The following is a 23,474-nucleotide window of genomic DNA, read 5'->3' as shown; positions in this document are numbered from 1 at the left end:
ACATCCCTAAAATTTTTTTTTAAAAAAGCAAAGCTGTTCAAAGTCCAGTGCCGCATTAAAGGGCTTACATGAAAGAAGCATATTTTTCTTTATTGACGGTATACTCCATGTCTCCTATGGAAAGCACTAGACTAGATGTAAGAATAGGGTGTTGAAGATGATTAAAAAGGATCAACTCATAGCTCTTACCATGCTGTAATCTAACAGAAAAGACATATGGTACCCAAATCATTCAGGAGTGTGAGTGCAGGGAGAGTGTAGGCCGGCACTGTCAGGAGGGACACAGTAAGGAAAGCGCTAAGTCCCAGGTGTCCAAACTGGAATTCTGGTACTCAGGCAGGTGCTGCCTAAGTCATCAAAAAAACATAATAAACACCAGAATGAACACTAGGCCATCTTTAGACACGATAACATGGACTACAGTTTTGTCAAATTTTGTTTTGTTTTTACAAAGAAATAGTAGTATGTTGGAATTTAATAAATGAATCCAGTTTCACTTGCATCAAAAGTCATGAAAATAGTTTCACTTTAGCTCTACCTCAGCAGTGCCATAAGCAAACAGCACATATGAATATAACAATGATAAAAACATCTTCCAGGGGATCAGTGAAGCTTTATTCACTTTAAAAAGCACACCCTGTAAGGACACCAGGCAAAATTTATATTATTATTCGAGAAAATATAGTACTTAATATAATACTACATCTTGTAATGCTGAGATCTGTCCAAAATATTCCTCTCTTAACCAACAGAGTGGCTCCTCTGTATCCTTCTTAAAAATTAATTTTATGTAATTTTCTATAAATGAATCTAAATTGAAGATTTCAGAGGTAACCCATTTCCCCATTAAAAAGAAACTTAGATTTATGTTAGAAGAAGAGGGGTCACGAATCTTGGTTCACATGGTTTGGAGGATCTTTGTCCTCCAAATCTCATGTTGAAATGTGATTTCCAACAATGGAGGTGGGTCTGGGTGGGAGGTGTCTGAATGACAGGGATGGATCCCTTTTGAATGGTTTAGCACCATCCCTTTGGTGGTAAGTGAGTTTCCACTCAGTTCATGTGAAATTTGGTTGTTTCAAAGTCTGGGACACCCTCCCGCTCGCTCTCGTGCTCCTGCTGTTGCCATGGGAAATGCCTGCTTGTGCTTTGCCTTCCTCCATGATTGGAAGCTTCCTGAGGCCCCACCAGAAGCTGAACAGATGCTGGCACCATGCTTGTAAAGCCTGCAGAACCACAAGCTAATTAAACCTCTTTTCTTTATAAATTACCCACTGTCAGGTATTTGTTTATAGTAACACAAAAATGGACTAATACATTGCCCAAATAAGTCAGGTTAGAAACTGGACTATTTTTTTCTTAATGCATACATTTCTTTCCTTATACTCTTCACTGTTTTACTTATTAATATAAAACAAAACTGGAAAGAGTTCGAAAAGTGATATTATTAGGTTTGAATTCCTGGATTCAATAACCAAGATATGGGTTTAAACAATCATCCCAAGAAAAACATGCTCAGTTTTTAACGCTCTTATGAACTAGAAAGTGAAGTCACATCAACATGAATCAAGACACGCACCCAGTAGAGATCATGAAGCACTTGGGTGTGACTGGGAATGTCAACACACTCCATCTCGAGACATCAACTGTGAAGAATGATCAATTTTATTAGTAATTATGCAGCCCTCTCTCAGTATCCTTCTATGAATTCTAGGGCTTGAGTTTAGGAAGTAAGAGACACAGATAGAACCAGTTTTAATAAGCTATGCTAATAGCTAGAGGTTAAAAATAAGTGGAGTCACCAGGCATTCAAATGAGGAATCAGTAGGACAACTGTGCCCTGAGATGGCTGGTGAGAATTCAGCCCTGCTGAATGTGGTGCAAGTTCAGGGCTGGTGCCTGGCCACAGGGCCTACAGTTCAGCTGTTCAGACCCAGCTCGACCTCCTGCAATTGTGGAAGGTGAACAAGCAGCACTGAAGAGAGGCTCAGGGAGTTCATACAGATACACGACAAGGCCTTTATGCACACCGAAGACAGTGATGCTGTCCTTCTGTTCCCACCCCAGGTGGCAGACCACTTGGCACCTTGCTGGGTCTGGGTCTGGGTCTGGAAGGTTTTAATACCCAAAGTATTTGCATTTAATGCTAATGCCATGCCCACTCAGAAGCATTTGGGGCTTAGAGGACGCTCCCCAAGCATGGTAGTATTGATGCCCCAGGACCTTTGGTTTACTCATCTGCAGAGAACAATTTTTCCTATAATCCAGCCCTTCACTTGACTGAGTAGGAGCCTGGGCCTAAGGAATACTAGTGGCTGAGCATGGCTGAAGAATGATTTTACTTCGTGCTATCGGCTTTGGCATGTTCACCAAGGCATGGCCTTAAGGTAAGGAGACAATGAGCTGTGTCATTCCAGGTGGCTGTGTTCCTAGCTAACTTCATAATTAAACACCCATCCCGTGTGTTTTCTTGGGTACAAAGAAATGGTGCTCTCCATGGGAAAAGGAGAGAGGACCCCCTCTCAAGGGGAGACAGCTCCAATCCTTGGTCTTCTCCCCTGTCTGGACACAAAGACTTTGAGGCACACAAGCCATGAGCACTGAAACTCCAGAGGCAGCTACAGCTTGTATACTGGTGTCTAATGCATATTATCAGTAGAGTTAATATTTACTGGGGCCAGCATTTTAAAGGTATTAACTTGTTTTCTTGTCATAACATTTTATGATGTAAGAACTATTATTATGCCCTTGGAATAGCTGGGGAAACTGAGGGACATGAAGCTAGGTGGCTTGTCTAAAGTCACACAGCCAGTAAGCCACAGAACCAAGGTGTGGGCACAAGGCAGTTGTCCCCAGGGTCTCCACTTTCACCATGGAAGACCCCAGCATTTGTCTCTGAGAAGGAAAGGTGCAGCCAATGCTCCCCTGCTTTATGGCTTCCTCTAAAACTTAACAAGTTTCTCTTGCTCAGTAAACCAGACAAGAGGATACAGCATCCTCACCATTGAGAGGTATCAGAACTCAGGAATCAACGAATGACACAAAATACTCCTATTCAAAAGAATTCTAAAAATGCTTCTGTAAAGGAGAATACGTAAAAAACATTTATTCAGCTATTCTGCAATGATGGCTCAAAGAAAAGAATAAGACATGCTGGCAGAATTTCAAATATTTATAGACTTAAAGCAATGGTAAACTGCAACAAGCTGATGACTGCATGGTGGTGGTGTCAGCTAATTAAAAAGAGTACCTGAGCTTTACAGAGCAAGGTGCATGTTTGAGTTTTACTTACCTGAGCCAGCGTAACAGGGCAGTTAAGAATCAGATGCACTGACTCAGATTAGGCCCTCCCACAGACTACCTATGTGCCCTGGGACAAGTTCTCCAACTGCTGGGTTCTTAAGCTATTATTTATCAATGACCAACTATGTACATATATCATCTAATTTTTACCACAGTCCCTATGCAGTACACATGACCATCACCATCACATCTCACATGTGCAAAACAGTTCAGAGATGTTAAGTAACTCATTTAAATTTACAGTGCCACAAACTAAAGAGCTGGGGTGTAAAACCAGGTTCGTCAGATTCTAAAGCCACACCTCTTATCATTCTCTGACACTTTCCTCCTATAAGATGAAAAACTGGTAGCTATGCTCCCCACACTCTTTTTTAAAAATAAAATCTTCTTTATAAAGAGTTCCCATTAGGTGGAGTCAAGAAATTGGGGTTACTTTAGGAACTATTACAGTAATCATATAAAGTCCGGGTCAGAAGAGGCCTTTACAAAGGTCAGTGTGTTCAACTTACCCTTGTACCTCAACCCTATTCAATTATCTGGAAACCTGAAGGACAGCAGCTAATTGATAGACCGAGATAAAACATCCATACATGTTTGTGTGCACATATGGCCTGTTCCAAGCACGCCAAAGACTGTGCTAGGCAGGATCTCAGCATCTGGTTCATACTTACAGGACTGCATATTAAGGCCACATATTTTAAATAATTGTCACAAAGAAACATCTATGTGTGAATTTCTCAGTGTAGTCTCAGGAAAGGTGATTTTGAAATAAAACTTTGAATAATGCATCCAGACCCAAGCTATTTTCGACATACAAGTCACACTTACTTATAGTGGAAAAGAAACTACCTCATATGTAAACGGATAGGCCAGGGGAACTATAGTTAACGTCAGCTTGCCTCCGGCTGCATGCTGCAGGCATCTCTTTGAAAACAGGGCTTTCATCAAATTTTCCCTCTTATCTTTTTTGTTTCATGTTGTCTTCAGAAAAACTTCCCATTTTTATTGTGATTTTTTTTGGTGGTGCTAGTATTGTTTAAATATAATAGAATGGGTGCCAAATACTTGATAATATGCTGCATTTGCTAAATGTACATCTGTTTAAATGTGTTATGGAAAGGAGATGGAGGTATAGAGTTTCAGAATGAAAATAGTTACATTTACCTATAACAGGTATTTATGTAATATAATAGCTACCACTTGCTATTTTGCCCCAGAATGCAAAGTTCTTTAATTATTTTCAATACCTGCAACTTCTGTGATTTCTATGTACCAAAGTGGCTGAGACAGGAATATTACTATAATTAATACAAATGTTCTTAAACTCCTGAAAGATCTATAGCAATTTTAGAAACAATAGTAAATATAATTAATCACAGTAAAATTGATAGTGCTTATATACTAAATTCTGTCAAACATGTTATTGAGATAAATTATTCCTTATGAAAAATGTTAAAAATGCAGGTGTTTTCATTTATACAAATATATCTAATTATACATGGATGAAACACGGTAAAAAACAAATATGCCCTATTCAAGTTATTTTATATTAATTTTGAGAGTACATTGCCCCGTGGTTCTGTATGAAACATTTATTTTGTAGACATTTACCTCACAACCTAAGATTTGCTGCATCAAAATGTCAAATCCTTAAAGGAACACATAATTTGGGGGAAGGAAAATAAAAAATTGCTTTGCTTACAAGATCAAGTAAAAATAAGCGTTTACATTTCATAAAATGTTTTAAAGAAAAGAAGGTTTCAGATGGTATTAGTCCAGGTAAAGGCCAAACGAATTAACATACATGAACAAAAAACTAGTCATTGCTTTGTGATGGGTTTGTAAAACATCCTAAAATAAAGCCGATGATCATGTCAGTTTTTAGTCATTATTGCCTATATGTTAAATAATTCCATGCATTAGTACGAACTGAACAGACTTTACATTTTCTGTTAAAAGCCCACCATCCACAACTAATTTTTAAAGACGGCCAATTCTTCAGAAGGCAAAACAATCTTAGCTAATAACTGACAATGCCTCCCAATAAAATGTCAAGCAATTACCCAGTGTTTGAATTTGCTGTCCTCCCGCTCCTAAGCTAGCAGGCAAGCTGGCCTGGCAAGTGACAAGTGCAGACGATGGCGGCTGGCTCACCCTCTGCAGGACAGACTTCCCATTTTATTTCTAGAAGGAATGAATGAATTTGTTTCACCCACATTGCCTCTTGGGCCCAGTCTCTCTTTATGACCAACAGCACCTATTTGAGGTGGACGACTCAGAATGCCGCAGTAGAGGAAACACAGGCTAACCAGTCCACACAAGGATGAGTGCAAAGTTTCACAAGCTCTTCCAACTGACAAAAACAACTAATAATATATTGAAATCCACACTTGAGGCAGTTCCTTTCCTTCCCCCTCTCTCATTCCTTTTTCCATTTCCCCACGACTTCCCTTTTAATTGAGGGCCTCCTGTGTGAAGGTGGAAAACATGTGGCTGGAAGATAAACCACTCCCCAGCCATCACCTCTGGGCTTGAACTGAACTGAGAGAGCCTGGGGTAGAGCTGCTGCAGAGGTTTAAGTAGGGAAACACAGTAATAAACCACATGTGGTACTTCTAGAATAGCAAATGCATAGTAGTGTCACCATTGCTACTACCTACCAGGAAACCTGGTATTTTGGAACTGAGGACTTCAGAGATCATCTAGTTGAGTTTCCTCAACTTACAAATGAGGAAACTAGGGCCCAGAGAAGTTCAGAATCACAAGGTCAGTTAAGATACGGATCTAGGAATTCCACATCTAAACTCAGTGTTCTTCCAATCGAGCAATGTGCTGATTACCTATCAATAACACCCCAGCAATTTACCTATGATTAATTTTATATTTTAACTTTTCTGCTTAAAAACACTACCTATCAGATTTAAACTTGAAATTTGGTTAAAAACCCTGGACAATTAGAGGGTTTTAAGAATTTCTATGGAATATGATAGTTTGTACAAGACTGCTCAAGTCTAAAGATAACAGCAAGTTTTGTATTTATGAGCATGGTATACTGGCTAATTTGTCTGACAGAGAACATACTGTATTTTTCAGAAAAAGCAAATCCCGAAGTGGCACATGCTGTGAAGACAACGCTTTTAAGACTATTACCTCATAAATAATCAGGTAACTCTGACATGACTTATTGGCATTTAGTCTAAAGTTGTATCAAGGCCATGTGTTACCAAAGGCATCTCTTCAATGCATAATTTATAACATAACCTCCACGACTACCTGAGAGACCCAGGTAGAATAATGAATTAATATTGCAGAAATAGACCCTTCGAGGATTAGTCGACATTTAGCTAAGGTCACAAGGGCACCTGGATTAGCAGTTGCAGGCTATTCCTCACAGAGAACTTGCCAGAGGACAAAATATATCCAACGTATTCCCAGAATTTAAAATAAACCTCTTCAGAATGTTTAGTTTGGATGTCCAGGCACGGAAGGGCCTATTGTTGCATAGGACTTATACTGGGTCATATGTTTGTAAAAAGCACAAACTACTGGTGCCAAAAATAACCCATCTACATAAACATTGAGTTGGGGAACGAATGAAGAACAGCCAGGAAAAGCCAGGCGCGGTAGCTCACGCCTGTAATCCTAGAACTTTGGGAGGCTGAGGTGGGGGGATCACGAGGTCAGGAGATCAAGACCATCTTGGCCAACATGGTGAAACCCCATCTCTATCAAAAATACAAAAATTAGCTGGGTGTGGTGGCAGGCGCCTGTAGTCCCAGCTACTTGGGAGGCTGAGGCAGAAGAATCGCTTAGAACCTGGGAGGCGGAGGTTGCAGTGAGCTCAGATCATGCCACTGCACTACAGCCTGGCAACAGAACGAGACCCCATCTCAAAAAAAAAAAAGGTGAGGCATAAGAAAAAGAGGAAGAAAAAAGGAAATAAAGAGATAAATAGGTAAAGAAGGGTAAAGAAAAGAGGGGTAGAGAGGAATGGAATGAAAATAAATAATGAACGAAAAATGAAGATAGGAATCATGATGGGTAGAAAAAGAGATAAAGGGCAGGTGACAAGTGGGGAAAAACAGTTGTAACGATGGGGACTGAAGACCAGGGATGTGCACAGCTGTGACAGAGCAACAGTTTTTCCTGGGGCTTGACAAGAACAGAACCATAAATGGAGGGAGATGCAGAAAAGGAGTAGGTATTTGTATCTATATTGGGATATTAACTCGCCCTGAAATATTGCTATTTCCAAAGGTTTTACCTTCATCCTTGATATTCCTTCTTCTCACTCTACAAAAACTCTTGAGGAGCCTCCTCCAAACCTATGGCTTCAGCTCCAGAAATGTTGATGACTTTCGGACTATAGAAACTATTATTTCTAGTCCACAGTAGCATATTCAACTTCCCAGTTAACATCTCCACTTAATTTTAAAGGAGCATTGAACTTAAAATGTGCAAAGCTGGGATTGCTGGCAATATGGCTGAATAGGAACATCTCCAGTCTGTAGCTCCCAGCCAGATCAACCCAGAAGGTGGGTTATTTCTGCATTTCCAACTGAGGTACCTGGTTCACCTCACTGGGATTGGTTGGACAGTAGGTGCAGCCCATAGAGGGAGAGCTGAAGCAGGGTGGGGCGTCATTTCACCAGGAAGTGCAAGAGGTTGGGGAATTTTCTCCCCTACCCAAGGGAAGCCGTGAGGGACTGAGCCTGAGGAACCCTGTACTCCAGCTCAGGTACTGAGCTTTTCCCACAGTCTTCACAACCCACAGACCAGGAGATCCTCTCCAGCGCCTACCCCACCAGGGCCCTGGGTTTCAAGCACAAAACAGGATGGCTGTTTGGGCAGACACTGAACTAGCTGCAGAAGTTTTTTTTGTTTTTTTTTTTTCCATACCCCAGTGGCTCCTGGAATGCCAGTGAGACAGAACTGTTCACTCCCCTGGAAAGGGGTGCTGAAGCCAGGGAACCAAGTGGTCTGGCTCGGCAGGTCCCACCCTCAGAGCCCAGCAAACTTAGATCCATTGGCTTGAAATTCTTGCTGCCAGCACAGCGGTAGTCTGAGATCGACCTGGGATGCCCTAGCTTGGTGGGAGGAGGGGCACCTCCCATTGATGAGGCTTGAGTAGGCAGTTTTCCTCTCACACTGTAAACAAAGCTTTTCCCCTCACACTGTAAACAAAGCCACCAGGAAGTTCGAACTGGGTGGAGTCCACTGCAGCTCAGCAAGGCCACTGTGGCCAGACTACCAGATTTCTCCTTTCTGAGCAGGGCATCTCTGAAAAAAATACAGCAGCCCCAGTCAGAGACTTATAGATAAACTCCCCACCTCACTGGGACAAAACACCTGGTGGAAAGGGCGGCTGTGGGCAGCTCTGAAGAGAACAGCAGATCTACCAGCACAGTGTTCGAGCTCTGATAAAGGGAAAGACTGCCTCCTCACGTGGGTCCCTAACCCCCCATGGATCCTGACCAGAGGACACTTCCCAGTAGGGGCCGACAGACACCTCATACAGGAGAGCTCTGAGTGGCATCTGGTGGTTGCCCCTCTGGTCTGAAGCTTCCAGAGGAAGGAACAAGCAGCAATCTTTGCTGGTCTGCTGCCTCTGCCAGTGATACCCAGGCAAACAGGGTCTGGAGCAGACCTCCAGAAAACTACAGCAGACCTGCAGCAGAGGGGCCAGACTGTTAGAAGGAAAACTAACAAACAGAAAGGAAGAGCATGTTCACTCAAAGACCCCATCCGAAGGTCACCAACATCAAAGACCAAAGGTGGATAAATCCATAAAGATGGGGAGAAACCAGCGCAAAAAGGCTGAAAATTCCAAAATCAGAAGGCCGTTTCTCCTCTAAAGGATCACAACTCCTCGCCAGCAAGGGAGAAAAACTGATTGGAGAATGAGTTGACGAATTGACAGAAGTAGGCTTCACAAGGCGGGTAATAAAAAACTCCTCTGAGCTAAAGGAGCATGCCCTAACCCAATGCAAGGAAGCTAAGAACCTTGAAAAAAGGTTAGACGAATTGCTAACTAGAATAACCAGTTTAGAGAAGAACGTAAATGACCTGTTGCAGCTGAAAAACACAGCCCGAGAACTTTGTGAAGCATACACAAGTATCAATAGCCAAATCGATCAAGCAGAAAAAAGGATGTCAGAGACTGAAGATCAACTTAATGAAATAAAGTGAGAAAACAAGAGTAGAGAAAAAAAGAATAAAAAGGAACGAACAAAGCCTCCAAGAAATATGGGACTATGTGAAAAGACCCAATCTGCGTTTGACTGATATACCTGAAAGTGACGAGGAGAATGGAACCAAGTTGGAAAACACTCTTGAGGATATTATCCAGGAGAAATTCCCCAATCTAGCAAGACAGGCTAACATTCAAATTCAGGAAACACAGAGACCACCACAAAGATACTCCTCGAGAAGAGCAACCCCAAGACATAATCGTCAGACTCACCAAGGTTGAAATGAAGGAAAAAATGTTAAGGGCAGTCAGAGAGAAAGGTCAGATTACTCACAAGGGAAGCCCCTCAGACTAACAGTAGATATCGCTGCAGAAATCCTACAAGCCAGAAGAGAGTGGGGCCCAATATTTAATATTCTTAAAGAAAAGAATTTTCAACCCAGAATTTCATATCCTGCCAAACTAAGCTTCATAAGTGAAGGAGAAATAAAATCCATTACAGAAAAGCAAATGCTGAGAGATTCTGACACTATCAGGCCTGCCTTACAAGAGCTCCTGAAGGAAGCACTAAACATGAAAAGAACAACCGGTACCAGCCACTGCAAAAACACACCAACTTTAAAGACCATCAAAACTATGAAGAAATTACATCAACAAATGGGCAAAATAACCAGCTATCATCATAACGACAGGATCAAATTCACATATAACAATAGTAACCTTAAATGTAAATGGGCTAAATGCCCCAATTAAAAGACACAGACTGGCAAATTAGGTAAAGAGTCAAGACCCATCAGTGTGCTGTATTCAGGAGACCTATCTCATGTGCAAAGACACACATGGGCTCAAAACAAACGGGATGGAGGAATATTTACCAGGCAAATGGAAAGCAAAAAAAATCAGGAGTTACAATCCTAGTCTCTGATAAAACACACTTTAAACCAACAAAGATCAAAAGAGACAAAGAAGGGCATTACATAACGGTAAAGGGATCAATGCAACAAGAAGAGTTAACTATCCTAAATGTACATGCACCCAACACAGGAACACCCAGATTCATAAAGCAAATTCTTAGAGATCTATGAAGAGACTTAGACTCCCCACAATAATAGTGGGAGACTTTAACACCCCACTGTCAACATTAGACAGATCAATGAGACAGAAAATTAACAAGGATATTCAAGGCTTGAACTCAGTTCTGGAAAAAGCGGACCTAAGAGATATCTACAGAACTCTCCACCCCAAATAACAGAATATACATTCTTCTCTTCACTTCATCACGCTTATTTTAAAATTGACCACAAAACTGGAAGTAAAACACTCCTCAGTAAATGCAAAAGAATGGAAATCATAACAAACAGTCTCTCAGACCACAGTGCAATAAAATTAGAACTCAGGATTAAGAAACTCAATCAAATCAGCACAACTACATGGAAACTGAACAACCTGCTCCTGAGTGACTACTGGGTAAATAATGAAATGAAGGCAGAAATAAAGATGTTCTTTGAAACCAATCAGAATGAAGACACAACGCACCAGAATCTCTGGAACACATTTAAAGAGTGTGTAGACGGAAATTTACAGCACTAAATGCCCACAAGGGAAGGCAGGAAAGATAGAAAATTGACACCGAAACTTCAAAATTAAAAGAACTAGAGAAGCAACAGCAAACAAATTCAAAAGCTACCCAGAGCCAAGACATACCTAAGATCAGAGCAGAACTGAAGGACATAGAGACACAAAAAACCCTTAAAAAAATCAATAAATCCAGGAACTGGTTTTTTGAAAACATCAACAAAATAGACCACTAGCCAGACTAATAAAGAAGAAAGGAAAGAAGATCAAATAGATGTAATAAAAAAGATATAGTATCACCACTGATCCCACAGGAATACAAATTACCATCAGAGAACAGTATAAACACCTCTATGCGAATAAACCAGAAAATCTAGAAGAAATGAATAAATTCCTGGACACGTATACCCTCCCAAGTCTAAACCAGGAAGAAGTCAAATCCCTGAATAGACCGATAACAAGTTTTGAAATTAAGGCAGTAATTATTAGCCTACTAACCAAAAAAGGTCCGGGATCAGATGGATTCACAGTTGAATTTTACCAGAGGAACAAGGACGAGGTGTTACCATTCCTTCTCAAACTATTCCAAACAATAGAAAAAGAGGGAATCCTCCCTAACTCAGTTTATGAGGCCAACATCATCCTGATACCAAAACCTGGCAGAGACACAAAAAAGAAAATTTCAGGCCAATATCCCTGATGAACTTCGATGAGAAAATCCTCAATAAAATACTGGCAAATCAAATCCAGCAGCACATTAAAAAGCTTATCCACCACAATGAAGTCAGCTTCATCCCTGGGATGCAAGGCTGGTTCAAGATATGCAAATCAGTAAGTGTAATCCATCACATAAACAGAACCAATGACAAAAACCACATGATTATCTCAATAGATGCAGAAAAGGCCTTCGACAAAATTCAGCAGCCCTCCATGCTAAAAACTCTGAATAAGTTAGATACGTGTGGAACATACCTCAAAATAATAAGAGGTATTTATGACAAACCCACAGCCAATATCATACTGAATGGGCAAAAGCTGGAAGCATTCCCTTTAAAAACCGGCACAAGACAAGGATGCCCTCTCTCACCAAACAAAACTGGAGGCATTGCGCTACCTGACTTCAAACTCTACTACAAGGCTACAGTAACCAAAACAGCATTATACTGGTATCAAAACAGATATATAGACCAATGGAACAGAATAGAGGCCTCAGAAATAACACCACACATCTACAACCATCTGATCTTTGCTAAACCTGACAAAAACAAGCAATGGGGAAAAGATTCCCTATTTAATAAATGGTGTTGGGAATGAATATCTAGTCACATACAGAAAACTGAAACTGGACCCCTTCCTTACACCTTACACACAGATCAACTCAAGATGGATTAAAGACTTAAACACAAGCCCTAAAACCATAAAAATCCTAGAAGAAAACCTAGACAACACCATTGAGGACACAGGCATGGGCAAAGACTAAATGTCTAAAACACCAAAAGCAATGGCAACAAACGCCAAAATTGACAAATGAGATCTAATTAAACTAAAGAGCTTCTGCACAGCAAAAGAAACTATCATCAAAGTGAACAGACAGTCTACAGAATGGGAGAAAATTTTTGCAATCTATCCATCTGACAAAAGGCTAATATCCAGAATCTACAAAAAACTTAAACAAATTTACAAGAGAAAAAACAACCCCATCAAAAAGTGGGCAAATGATATGAACAGACACTTCTCAAAAGAAGACATTTATGCAGCCAACAAACATACAAAAAAATGCTCATGATCACCAGTCATTAGAAAAATGCAAATCAAAACCACAATGAGATACCATGTTATGCTAGTGAGAATAGTGATCACTAAAAAGTCAGGAAGCCTGGTCATGGCGGCTCACGCCTGTAATCCCAGCACTTTGGGAGGCCAAGGAAGGCAGATCACGAGATTGGGAGTTTGAGACCAGCCTGATCAACATGGAGAAAACCTGTCTCTACTAAAAATACAAAAATTAGCCGGGCGTGGTGGTGCACACCTGTAATTCCAGCTACTGAGGAGGCTGAGGCAGGAGAATCACTTGAACCTGGGAGGCGGAGGTTGCAGTGAGCCAAGATCATGCCATTGCACTCCTGCCTGGGCAAAAAGAGCAAAGAACTCCGTCTCAAGGAAAAAAAAAAAAAAAGTCAGGAAACAACAGATGCTGGAGAAGATGTACAGAAATAAGAACACTTTTACACTGTTGGTGGGAGTATAAATTAGTTCAACCATTGTGGAAGACAGTGTGGCGATTCCTCAAGGACCTAGAACTAGAAATACCATTTGATCCAACAATCCCATTACTGGTTATATACCCAAAGGTTTATAAATCATTCTACTATAAAGACACATGTATACGTATGTTTATCGTGGCACTATTCACAATAGCAAAGACTTGGAACCAACCTAAACGTCCAACAATTGATAAAGAAAATAGATAGACTGGATTAAGAAAATGTGGCACATAAGCACCATGGAATACTACACAGCCATAAAAATGGATGAGTTCATGTCCTTTGCAGGGACATGGATGAAGCTGGAAACCATCATTCTCAGCAAACTATCACAAGAACAGAAAAGCAAACAGCGCATGTTCTCACTCGTACGTGTGTACCTGTGACAATGCATGGACACAGGGAGGGGAACATCACACCCTGGGGCCTGTCAGAGGGTGGGGGGTAAGGGAGGAATAGCATTAGGAGATGGGATGACGGGTACAGCAGACCACCATGGCACATGTATACCCATGTAACAAAACTGCTTGTTCTGCACATGTACCCCAGAACCTAAAGCATTATAATAAAAAAAAAGTGCAAAGCTAAACTCTCCATTTTTACTGCCTACCCCCCCATTTTCTAGTTTCTATGTTCCACATTTTAGTGGATAGAAATATCTCCACTAACTTGCCCAAACCAGGAACTACTCTAAGTTCTTTCTATATAGTCCCTTCTCTCTCCAAATGGCTACTAAAATTTAACTCTTAACTTTCTAAAGTTGCTCTTTCTCTTCATTCTACCGGTCTTCCTGATTTGAGCTCTCTCCCCTCCTCAGTGTCCAATCCTAACGTTAGAGTTATATTCCTAAAAATTAGATCATGTTACTACCTGCTCAAAGGCCATCAACCGTCTCAGGCCCAAGGCCAACCTCCTTCCACGACCAGATCAGAGTTTCTAGTCTTCTCTCTGCCAACCTCTCCACCTTTACCTTCTACCATCCATGAACTCACTCACACGGCATGATTACAACTGTTTTCAAACAATAGAGAAATGGACAAGACCCACATATTCCTTCTATTTGGGAAAATTCATGCCATCAATTCTTAGTATCTGTATTTTTGTATTGATTTTTACATAAATTGAAGATTTTATTATTAAGCAAGTTTTCACTTGTTTCTGTAAAACAAGACACCGCATAGTTTTCAAGTATGGGAGGTGAGGATCCCTTAGTATGGCCATATCTGTTTTTCTCTCCCCCAGACTATCCCTTGGTTCTTGTAACACACAACTTTGTTTGTTTGTTTTTGGAGTCAGGGTTTTGCTCTGTTGCCCAGGCTGGAGTGCAGTGGAGTGATCATAGCTCAAGTGATCCTCCCATCTCAGCCTCACCAGTAGCTGGGACTACAGGTGTGTGCCACCACGTCTAGCAAATCTTTGTCTTTATTGTAGAGACAAGGTTTTGTCATGTTGCCCAAGCTGGTCTTGAACTCCTGGGCTAAAGTGATCAAATGATTCACCTGCCTCCACTTCCCAAAGTGCGGGGATTACAGACATGAGCCACGGTGCCTGGCCATACCACGTACTCTATGATTTGTTCTCTTACGAGCTGCTCCTGCGCGGCATTGTTCTGTTGGGCTGTTCTTGCCGGTTCTCCTTCTTATGATGTTGTACTGATTACCTTCCCTAGCACCGTGCCAACACACAACACAGGCCCCGTAAAATCTGTCATCATCATCATCCTCACTATAATAAGAAGGAAAGTCTTCTCATATCTTTGTGATTACCAAATGTCTTAGTACGCTGGAAATCAGTACTAAACACTTCCTGGTGAATAAGTGGCTTTTAAGATTCTGCAGAGCTTTATCTGCCTCTGTGTGGGAAGACACAGGATGCTTATGTTATTCTGGCATGATATGCTTTGCATATTCACACAGAATCATAGCCATTTACTCTAAATTTTTGTCCCATAACCTTCCATGCCACATGATGAAAAATGTTAACAATCACAGAGTCACAGATGTGTCTGGGTTATCAAAGCCAGCTCAGTAACTGAGTATTTTCACACACACGAAACATTTCAGCGAACAATGGATATAACTGTATCTTTGGCAACAGCTAGGAGCTCACCTTTTCTTCATTACCAACACAACTCCAAGAAATATAATAACGAACAGCAAGATGCCCGCAATGACTCCAGCAATTTTAACTGTATGATCTGTCTGTTTCTCGGGTTCTGGGACTGGTTTCGGAGTGGCAGCTCCTGAAGATGAAAGGAAATGAAAAAGGAGAGACAGTCGGTGAGAGAGAATAAAGATGTCACATTTTAAAAAATTTCGCTGCATTTAACAGAATAATAAGACTTATCAGAGCCAGCAGACAGACAAGCTTTGATTTTTTAAACAGCTTTCATATGCACTGAAACGAGCATAATTGTTCACATTGTTCTTCAATATTTTACTAAACCATAACACAAGCGGGATAGCAAACCCATGCCTGACCCTTTTCTAAAAGACTCTTCTGAAACAGGTTTCTTTTTTTCTTTAAGAAAAATATTATTTTATTATCTCTATTGGTTCCTGCTCTTTCTGCCATTTAAAAACTTACTAACACCACAATAGCTATCCCTAAGCCTTTATTCAAATTTGATTTGCTGGAACATTTTCCTCAATTATTTTTCATAAACGAAGCAGCAATTCCATAACATATTAGTCCAAACACCTGGAAAACTCAGATAAGCTCATTCACCACGCATTTTTACCAGCAATTGTTTTTTAACACAATAGAGTTTTTCCCCCTGCCTTTGGAAATCTAAATCTAGGTCACATCTGGTAGGCAAAAGACTCCTTCTAAGCAATTTACTCACAAAGTGGGAAGTGGCTGATGATCACACCACTGGCACCCACATTTAATATCTGTTTAAATGAGATAACCAGGGTCTTACAGGGGCGGTGGCTGTCTTAGCTCCCCTTTCTCATGTCTAAAACATGAGACATGTTTGTCCTGTTTACTGTATAATGCGATGGAATGTCAAATTCATGTCTGATGAAATATGTTTCCTCTGCTAAGTGCATTCAGGATGAAAAATATTAGGAATGTAATGTTCAATTCCCTAAAAAGACTCCTTTTTAAAAGGGCTTGTACTTTTAAAACCAGAATGTGATGATGCTCTGAGTCACACCACCCTTACTAGGTGACAGGTCATTCTGAAAGGAGGAACTTTATGTCCAAATTTTCCTCCTTAGAATTTTCTTTTTGTGTTGTTAAAAATGTGATTAAATTAGAGTGTTTGTAAACCAGCTCTTTCCACCCTGTCATGAGGTTTTCCACCCCTGCGTCACCCGACTCATGAAAACCTTAGCTGTCACTGTGTCTGAGCCCTTGTGCAGGGCAGACCAAGACCAGGAGAATAAACTCCAAAATGAGTCATCACTGAGAAAGAGGGAGTGCCAGGTATCACCTTCCACCTGTTTTTTTGTTTCCTTTGGAAACATGTAAATGTTTCTTTCCAAAGGTATTCCTGGTAAGATTTTATATATGAGGCCTTGCATTTGGAACATGGCTGTAGTCATTAGACTGACCCCAGGAAGTGAGTCAAGGTCAGGGGAGAAGTGAGTTGGAAGATCATTAGTGTTTCCATGACAAAGCATATTCCAATCATTTGAGAGCCACAACAGCAGCCATGATGCAAAAAGCACACCTTATGAGATAAAAATCCTTCTGAAGAAGCCTCTACAGGTCAATTTTATTTTATTTCTGACAACGTCAAGAGGAAGTCCTGCTTTTTTGTTTCAATGAATACCCCTCAAACTAGTTGTCCAGTTAAATCTTTAAGGTATTCATGTTAATTATCCTTTATGGTAATTACACCTGAAATATACCACTCCAATCAATATTCTATCGGAACATATCATCAGGTGGTTGACTGGGAGGAAATTGTCACACTAATCACATTGCTAAGAAAAATCTAAAGATAAAATGTGTATGTGGATAAAAAAAAATTTTAAGCTAAGCAATCCATACAAAAAGAAGTAACATTTGAAATTCACAAAACTGAAAAAAGTCTAATTTTTTCTATTTTGATTATGTGTCCAATTAAAACAAATTTTTAAAATAAAATCAAATTGGTTTGATTCTTCCAATGTTGACATACTGGAAGCCATTCCATTTATCTCACTAGTTACAGATAGCTAGCTCTCCATATATATTTCCTAAATAGATGAGTTAAGGTATGTTTTGTAACTAAGTAATGTCAGTAAATACAACACTTGGGGAAAATGTTTAAAAAACCTTATTTAGCTTAAGATATTTTACTATAAAAATAGCACAGATGTAATGCACACATTGTGAACACTCAGTAGAGGAGGGTCTGGCTCTGTGGGAACTGGTGAATGACTCTCCATTCTGCTTTGGGCCAAGGAGGGGTGGTTACCTGCAGCCTTTCATCCCCTTTAGGAAGCAGCATGCATATTGCTATGCAGCCTATGGAAGCTCAGTATTATCATTTCTTAGCACTGACTTTTAACTCCTTTCACATTGCAGGTCAAGAGAATGAAATGTTGTATCTTGGCCTGACACAGTTGCAACGTGATGATGGTAGCAACCATGATAAATGGGACAGCGACTCAGAAAAGGTGAGAGGGCTGCCTGGGACTGGCCAGCCACTTGAGTCAGGTGTTTGGGTTTAGGACTCTGCAGAAGCATCAGTGTAAACACAAACAGCCCTTGGATAACCTGATGGGTGGGTGTCACTGACTCCAGGACCCCTGCCAGGAAGTTCCTGCTTTCCTGCCTGTGTCCTATCCCTCCATCCCTGCCTGAAATGAACATCTTTAGGCTCTCCTTAAATAGGATGTTCCTCTCTCCTCTTTTATTGTTTTGGGAACATGTGGTTCTGGTTATACCTGTCAGTCGGCCTTGGACAGGGGATATTTTTGACAGAGCATGGTTGCAACTGATGGTTGTTTATTTTTCCTCACCCAAATCTATGAATTTAACAGTACAATTTCCAAACTGCTTGGCAAAAGAGTTGTTTTCATTCTATTTCCCCCTTGGTCTTGTTATTTTCTTGCCAGGTTTCTCATGGTATAAACTTTTCTTTTTTTTTCTTTTTGTATAAATTTTAATTGCTTATTAAAAGGAATTTTCTCTTCTTGTGTGTATTCTGTTAGGACAGCGGTGTGCATTTAGTTTCTTTTGAAGAGAATAAACTTGCACGTGTCCATTTATCAGTGGATACTATCTAGACCTGATACTGTATTGTATTCATTACACTGATGAATAAGCTAAGTGTTACAGGGAGATTAAGAGACTGCTAAAATCCTAGCACATATCCTCACAGATGCCCATTCTACTGACTCCTAGTGAGAACTCCGGTTATTACTTTTATAATGGCCAAGAAAATAAAAAGGAGTGGTATTCCAGTCAAATTGCATTAAGATTTCAGTTATAACATCTAGCATGAAAAAAAAAAAAACCTCAAAAGAAATAGAATGATTATCCAACGCAGTATTTAGCTGGTTTTCAACCTGGCAGAAAACGATCTGCTTTGGCCCAGTGTTCAACGTTAAATTAAATAACAGCAGCAGGCCAGGCCGAGAACACGATGTACTCAGCCACTGGCTTGAGGTCTGGGCCCAATTTTGACTACTGAACTGGCTGCACAAATTTTCCCAGAAGATTCAAGGGTACAAGCCCGGAAGGCCATGAAGGCTGTCAGTGATGCTCAGAGCTACTGACCATGCTGCCCACAGCACGGGCTGGTTTCACCCAGAGTGAACGGGAAGTCTTCCCAAAGGGAGGGGAGTGGCAGGGTTAGGAAGAGCCGCAGGGACAGCTCGGCTGCAGAACTTTGCACGGTGGTGACTACTTCGAGGCTGACCTTGAATGTGGAGGAAAAAAATCCAGCAATATTCTTCATTTATTCAACAACGTTTATTGAGTCCTTAACTGCTTGCCAAGCACTGTTTAAGGAATACGGTGGTGAGCAGATGGACAAAACAAAACTTCTGACCTCATGGAACTTAAATCCTTGTGGGGAAGCCAGACACCAATGTAAGCCAATATTGTAGGCAGTGTCTGGCCAGGCTAGCTGTAGAGAAACTTCAAGGGGAGTGGGCTGTGGGGTGAAGGCGAGGCAGCTGCTAGGATGCGGGATTGGAGAAGGAATTACTGAGAAAATAACATTCGAGTAGAGACCTGAAAAAGGAAAGGGAGTGGGAGAGGCTGACATCCAGGGAGGAGGAAAAGGGAAAAGGTAGAAGCAAGACTGAAATACTGAGTGTGACTGGAGTGCCGTGAACTGTGGAGAAGGTGAAGCACAATTTTGGGGTGGGGACAGTTCCTTAGATTGCTGGAAGTATTCTCTCTGCTTGAGAAGCCATTGGAGGATTCTGAGCAGAAGAGGAACTTGATCTGGCTTATATTCAACGACACTATCCCGGCAGCTGTGTGTACTGCAGGCTGTAGCGGGCCACGGTGGAGACAGAGACCTCAGCTATGAGGCTATTACAAAGATGCAGGGAAGACACTCATGGTTTGGAGTGAGAAGGCAGCAGTGCAGGTGGCAAGACGCCGTCAAACTTGAGACATGCCGTGATGGTCCAGCCATCAGTTTTGCCAGTGAACTGGAAGTTGAGTGTGTTAGGATAACAACCAGGTTTCTGGCAGGAGTCACTGGAGAGAAGCAGCCGCTACTGACAGGGCGAGACTGCGAGGGGAGCAGATTTGGAGGGGTGGGTGGGAAGACCAAGAATTTAGTTTTGGACCAATGAGGTTTGAGATATTAGACATCCAAAAGAGATAGCAAGTAGGCAGTTGGATGGATATACAGGGGAGAGACCCAGGTGTAGAACATAAATTTGAGGTTGTCATCAAAAAGATGGTGTTTACAGTCATGAGTCGGCTGGGGAACACTTAGGCAGTGAACAAGGGAAACAAGGGCAGGTCAAGGAGGATGGAACTCAGCTAGGAGGAGGAAGACGTCCAGGCCAATACAGACAAAGGGAGCATCCGCACGGAGCAGCCAGAGAGGAAGAAAGGGATTACGAGACAGTCTTTTTTTCCTTAAGATGGAAGAAATGACAGCATCTCTGAATGCGAATGCTAATGATACCATAGTGGGGGGAAGTTGATGACGCGGAAGGGAAAGGAGCCGCCTGCTGGAGGAAAGCCCTTCCAGAGGCGGGAGGTGGGACCAGCGTGCAGAACCAGGAGGGCTGATGTTTCACCCAGAGGAACGGTGGAAAGCCACGCACGCAGCAGCGCACAGGCTCTGGGGGGAGCAGATGTGCTGGTCTGGGAGTAGAGCATTTGAACGGTCTCTTTTGATGGCTTCATTTTCCCAGGGAGAAAGGAAGCAAGAAGATGAGGGGGAGACTGGGGGCCAGAATGGAAGTGTAAGAAATGTGAGGCCAAAAAGTGTTGAAGTTGCCTAGAAGAGGGAAGGGAGGGATGTCCCAGGCTGGGCATGGGTGGGATCTGCTGGTAGCCCACCAGGAGTTCCAAGGACACAGAAGATAAGGTTAGACAGACTGGGAAGGGGGCTAAGGGGAAAGTGGGCCAGTGAGAGCAATCCTAATGGCCTCGAGCTAACAGTGAGGGTGGGAAGTGGGGCTGTGGCTGTATCCAACAGCACACAGAGCCCTGAGCCGTCTCTTCACTCCTCCTAGCTGGATGAGGAAGGGGAAGAGGAGGAAGAAAAAAAAAGATAGGGGGTGATCCCTACTCAGACTTACATCGGGGAAGGGAGTGAACAGTGTTCAGATCAGAGATACAGAAGTATCCCTGTGACACTCAGACGTTCCCTCTAAATATAAGGGATGCAGCTGTGAATGTGGGCTAGCAGTGTCCTGTTCATATGTGTAGCTAATGTTGGCTCCCACAGCCTCTGAATTAACAGCCCCTTATTTAGTACCCTTTGTGCTCAAGGTACTGGAGCAAGGTTCTGCAGGGGAATTAGAGTTGAGTATGTGCCTCTTCCTTTAAGGAGTCAACCACAGTAAATAAAGCAAGAAGTCTTAAGTGTCGCAAGTGAGCTACAGAGCCCAGCTGGGGAAGAGTGGAGGGGATGAGGGAGGGCTCCTTGTCAGAGGCTGCAATAATGAATGGGCTGGAAGGACCGGGAAGGTTTCAATGCTGGATGGGAAGAGTGCCTCATAAGCCAGAACAAAGGGGCCTCTGGAGTCACATACTAGCTTCAAGGGCAGGGTCTGGGGCAGGGACTGGGGGTGGTTGGGAAGAGGGTTGGGAACTGAGGCTTTATGGTGGGATGGGTGTTGCTTACTGGGTAGGACAGCCCAGACTAAATTTAATAAATAAGGAATCACAGAAAATAACAAGGCAGGACCTTGAGAACAATTGTGGCAGCAATACATAGGCTCACTGAGGAAGGGAAGGGAAGTAAGTTGGGGAGCCATGGGAAGGTTACGGCCCCACCCAGGCCCAGAGCCTCCCCTGCCTGAACTGCAAGGGTGGCTGGAATGAGCAGGATACAAGAGACTCACAGAAGCACAGTCAGCTGTGTACAGGTGACAACACCAACAATGGCTCTGGGACTACATGGCCAGCCTCCTGCTGCAGCTTTGTGTTGGGTTCAATGTCTCAATTGAACCTGAGCAACAAACTACCCCATTCACATCACACGCAAAAGGTTTCAGTGGCAAACCAAATACCACAAAGCCACTCTTGGTATTTGGGGGAGAAAGAAAGAAAAACGGGGCTAAGGACAGTAACAATGGGAACTGCTGAAAAGAATAGCTGAGGAGGTTGAAAAACCTTAAGAGATGAGACAGGGAGAAGAGCTAAAAGTAGAAAATAAAATGGAAGCAGTGGAAATATGTAAAAATATTGTTTCTTCAAGTGCGTTTCAAAGAGCACTGGTCCCAAAAGATAATCTAAAATTTAAATTTAGTACTCAGTCACTTTGTGCCAGCATTTTAATGACTTTTATGGAATAGAGACTCTATTTTAATTAATTTTCTTTCTTTTGTGTGTGAATCTATGCAGAGGTAAATTTCTATACTTCTTCTTAAAAACAGCAACATCCTTGTTTTAAAGATCATTGTGAGACAGTTCATTCAGGTCTTGTTGCCCAGAGAATTAAAATCCTTTGCAGTCTTGTTTAGGTTTTTTTTTTTTTTTTTCGGCTGCTCCTTCTTCACATTATACATAATCACAAAACACCTCATAGATTTTTCATTTAAATTACATATCATTGTTTTTCTTCCTGGGAACGCGAAGTCAATCACTGTTCCTGGAATAATCTACAGTCACACTTTCTATATTCTTTATAACCTGATTATGCTTTTGAATTTATAACTCTTCCTCTGTCCCTAATTTCCAATGTAGGGTAACAGAGCATATACAATGTACAAGTAATAATCAGAAACATAGTTTTTCATATAACACTGAGATACTGGATTGTTTGATATATACCTTCTCTAAAAAAAAAAATCAATCCTTTTTTTTTTATTTTTGTTCTAATTTCATGACAGTTACTGCTCTCGTTTATTGACGTGGCTGACACCCTGAGAAGATGATCTATCAAAGCATTATCACTTATTATCTGGACACTAAAAGTCCAAGAGAATTATTACTGCTCTTACTATTTTGATGAAATAGTTTTATTTTTTCCATTTGAATTTCTCAAATCATTATAAAGTAATAAAATAGGGAAAGAAATTGTCAATAATAAGTTATCAACTGTGCAACTTTCACATAAAGTTAATAATCAAGAAAGGAAGTGGGGGTGGCTGCTTCCAAAGCAGATGATTCTTGAGGCTGATGTAGTTCAGAATGGAAGTTTCCAACCATTTGCCTGAAACTAAACTTTGAAGGCATTAAAATGGAAACGTACTGTCCCTCAAAATTTCTTTTTTTTTTTTTTTTTTTTAGACGGGAGTCGTGCTCTGGTCCCCAGGCTGGAGCGGAGTGGCCGGATCTCAACTCACTGCAAGCTCTGCCTCCCGGGTTCACGCCATTCTCCTGCCTCAGCCTCCCAAGTAACTGGGACTACAGGCGCCCACCACCTCGCCCGGCTAGTTTTTTTGTATTTTTTTAGTAGAGACGGGTTTTCACCGTGTTAGCCAGGATGGTCTCGATCTCCTGACCTCATGATCCACCCGTCTCGGCCTCCCAAAGTGCTGGGATTACAGGCTTGAGTC

The 23,474-nt window shown here is 41.6% G+C and overlaps 1 protein-coding gene across 3 annotated transcripts in view; it reads right to left on the bottom strand.

Moving 5' to 3' along the window:
* Positions 1-23,474, bottom strand: part of PTPRM (protein tyrosine phosphatase, receptor type, M) — a 704,023-nt gene that overhangs the window by 263,038 nt on the left and 417,511 nt on the right. For all 3 annotated transcript variants that reach the window (XM_011994359.1, XM_011994360.1, XM_011994361.1), the window contains one exon: positions 15,442-15,574. In XM_011994359.1, the coding sequence (XP_011849749.1) occupies positions 15,442-15,574 (133 nt within the window). The remainder of the gene's footprint in view (positions 1-15,441; positions 15,575-23,474) is intronic.

The sequence above is a fragment of the Mandrillus leucophaeus genome, unplaced genomic scaffold (genome assembly GCF_000951045.1).
Source record: "Mandrillus leucophaeus isolate KB7577 unplaced genomic scaffold, Mleu.le_1.0 Scaffold453, whole genome shotgun sequence".
NCBI classification, from domain to species: Eukaryota; Metazoa; Chordata; class Mammalia; order Primates; family Cercopithecidae; genus Mandrillus; species Mandrillus leucophaeus.
The sequence above is the reverse complement of the archived record's forward strand: the minus strand, read 5'-3'. Positions and strand labels throughout refer to the sequence as shown.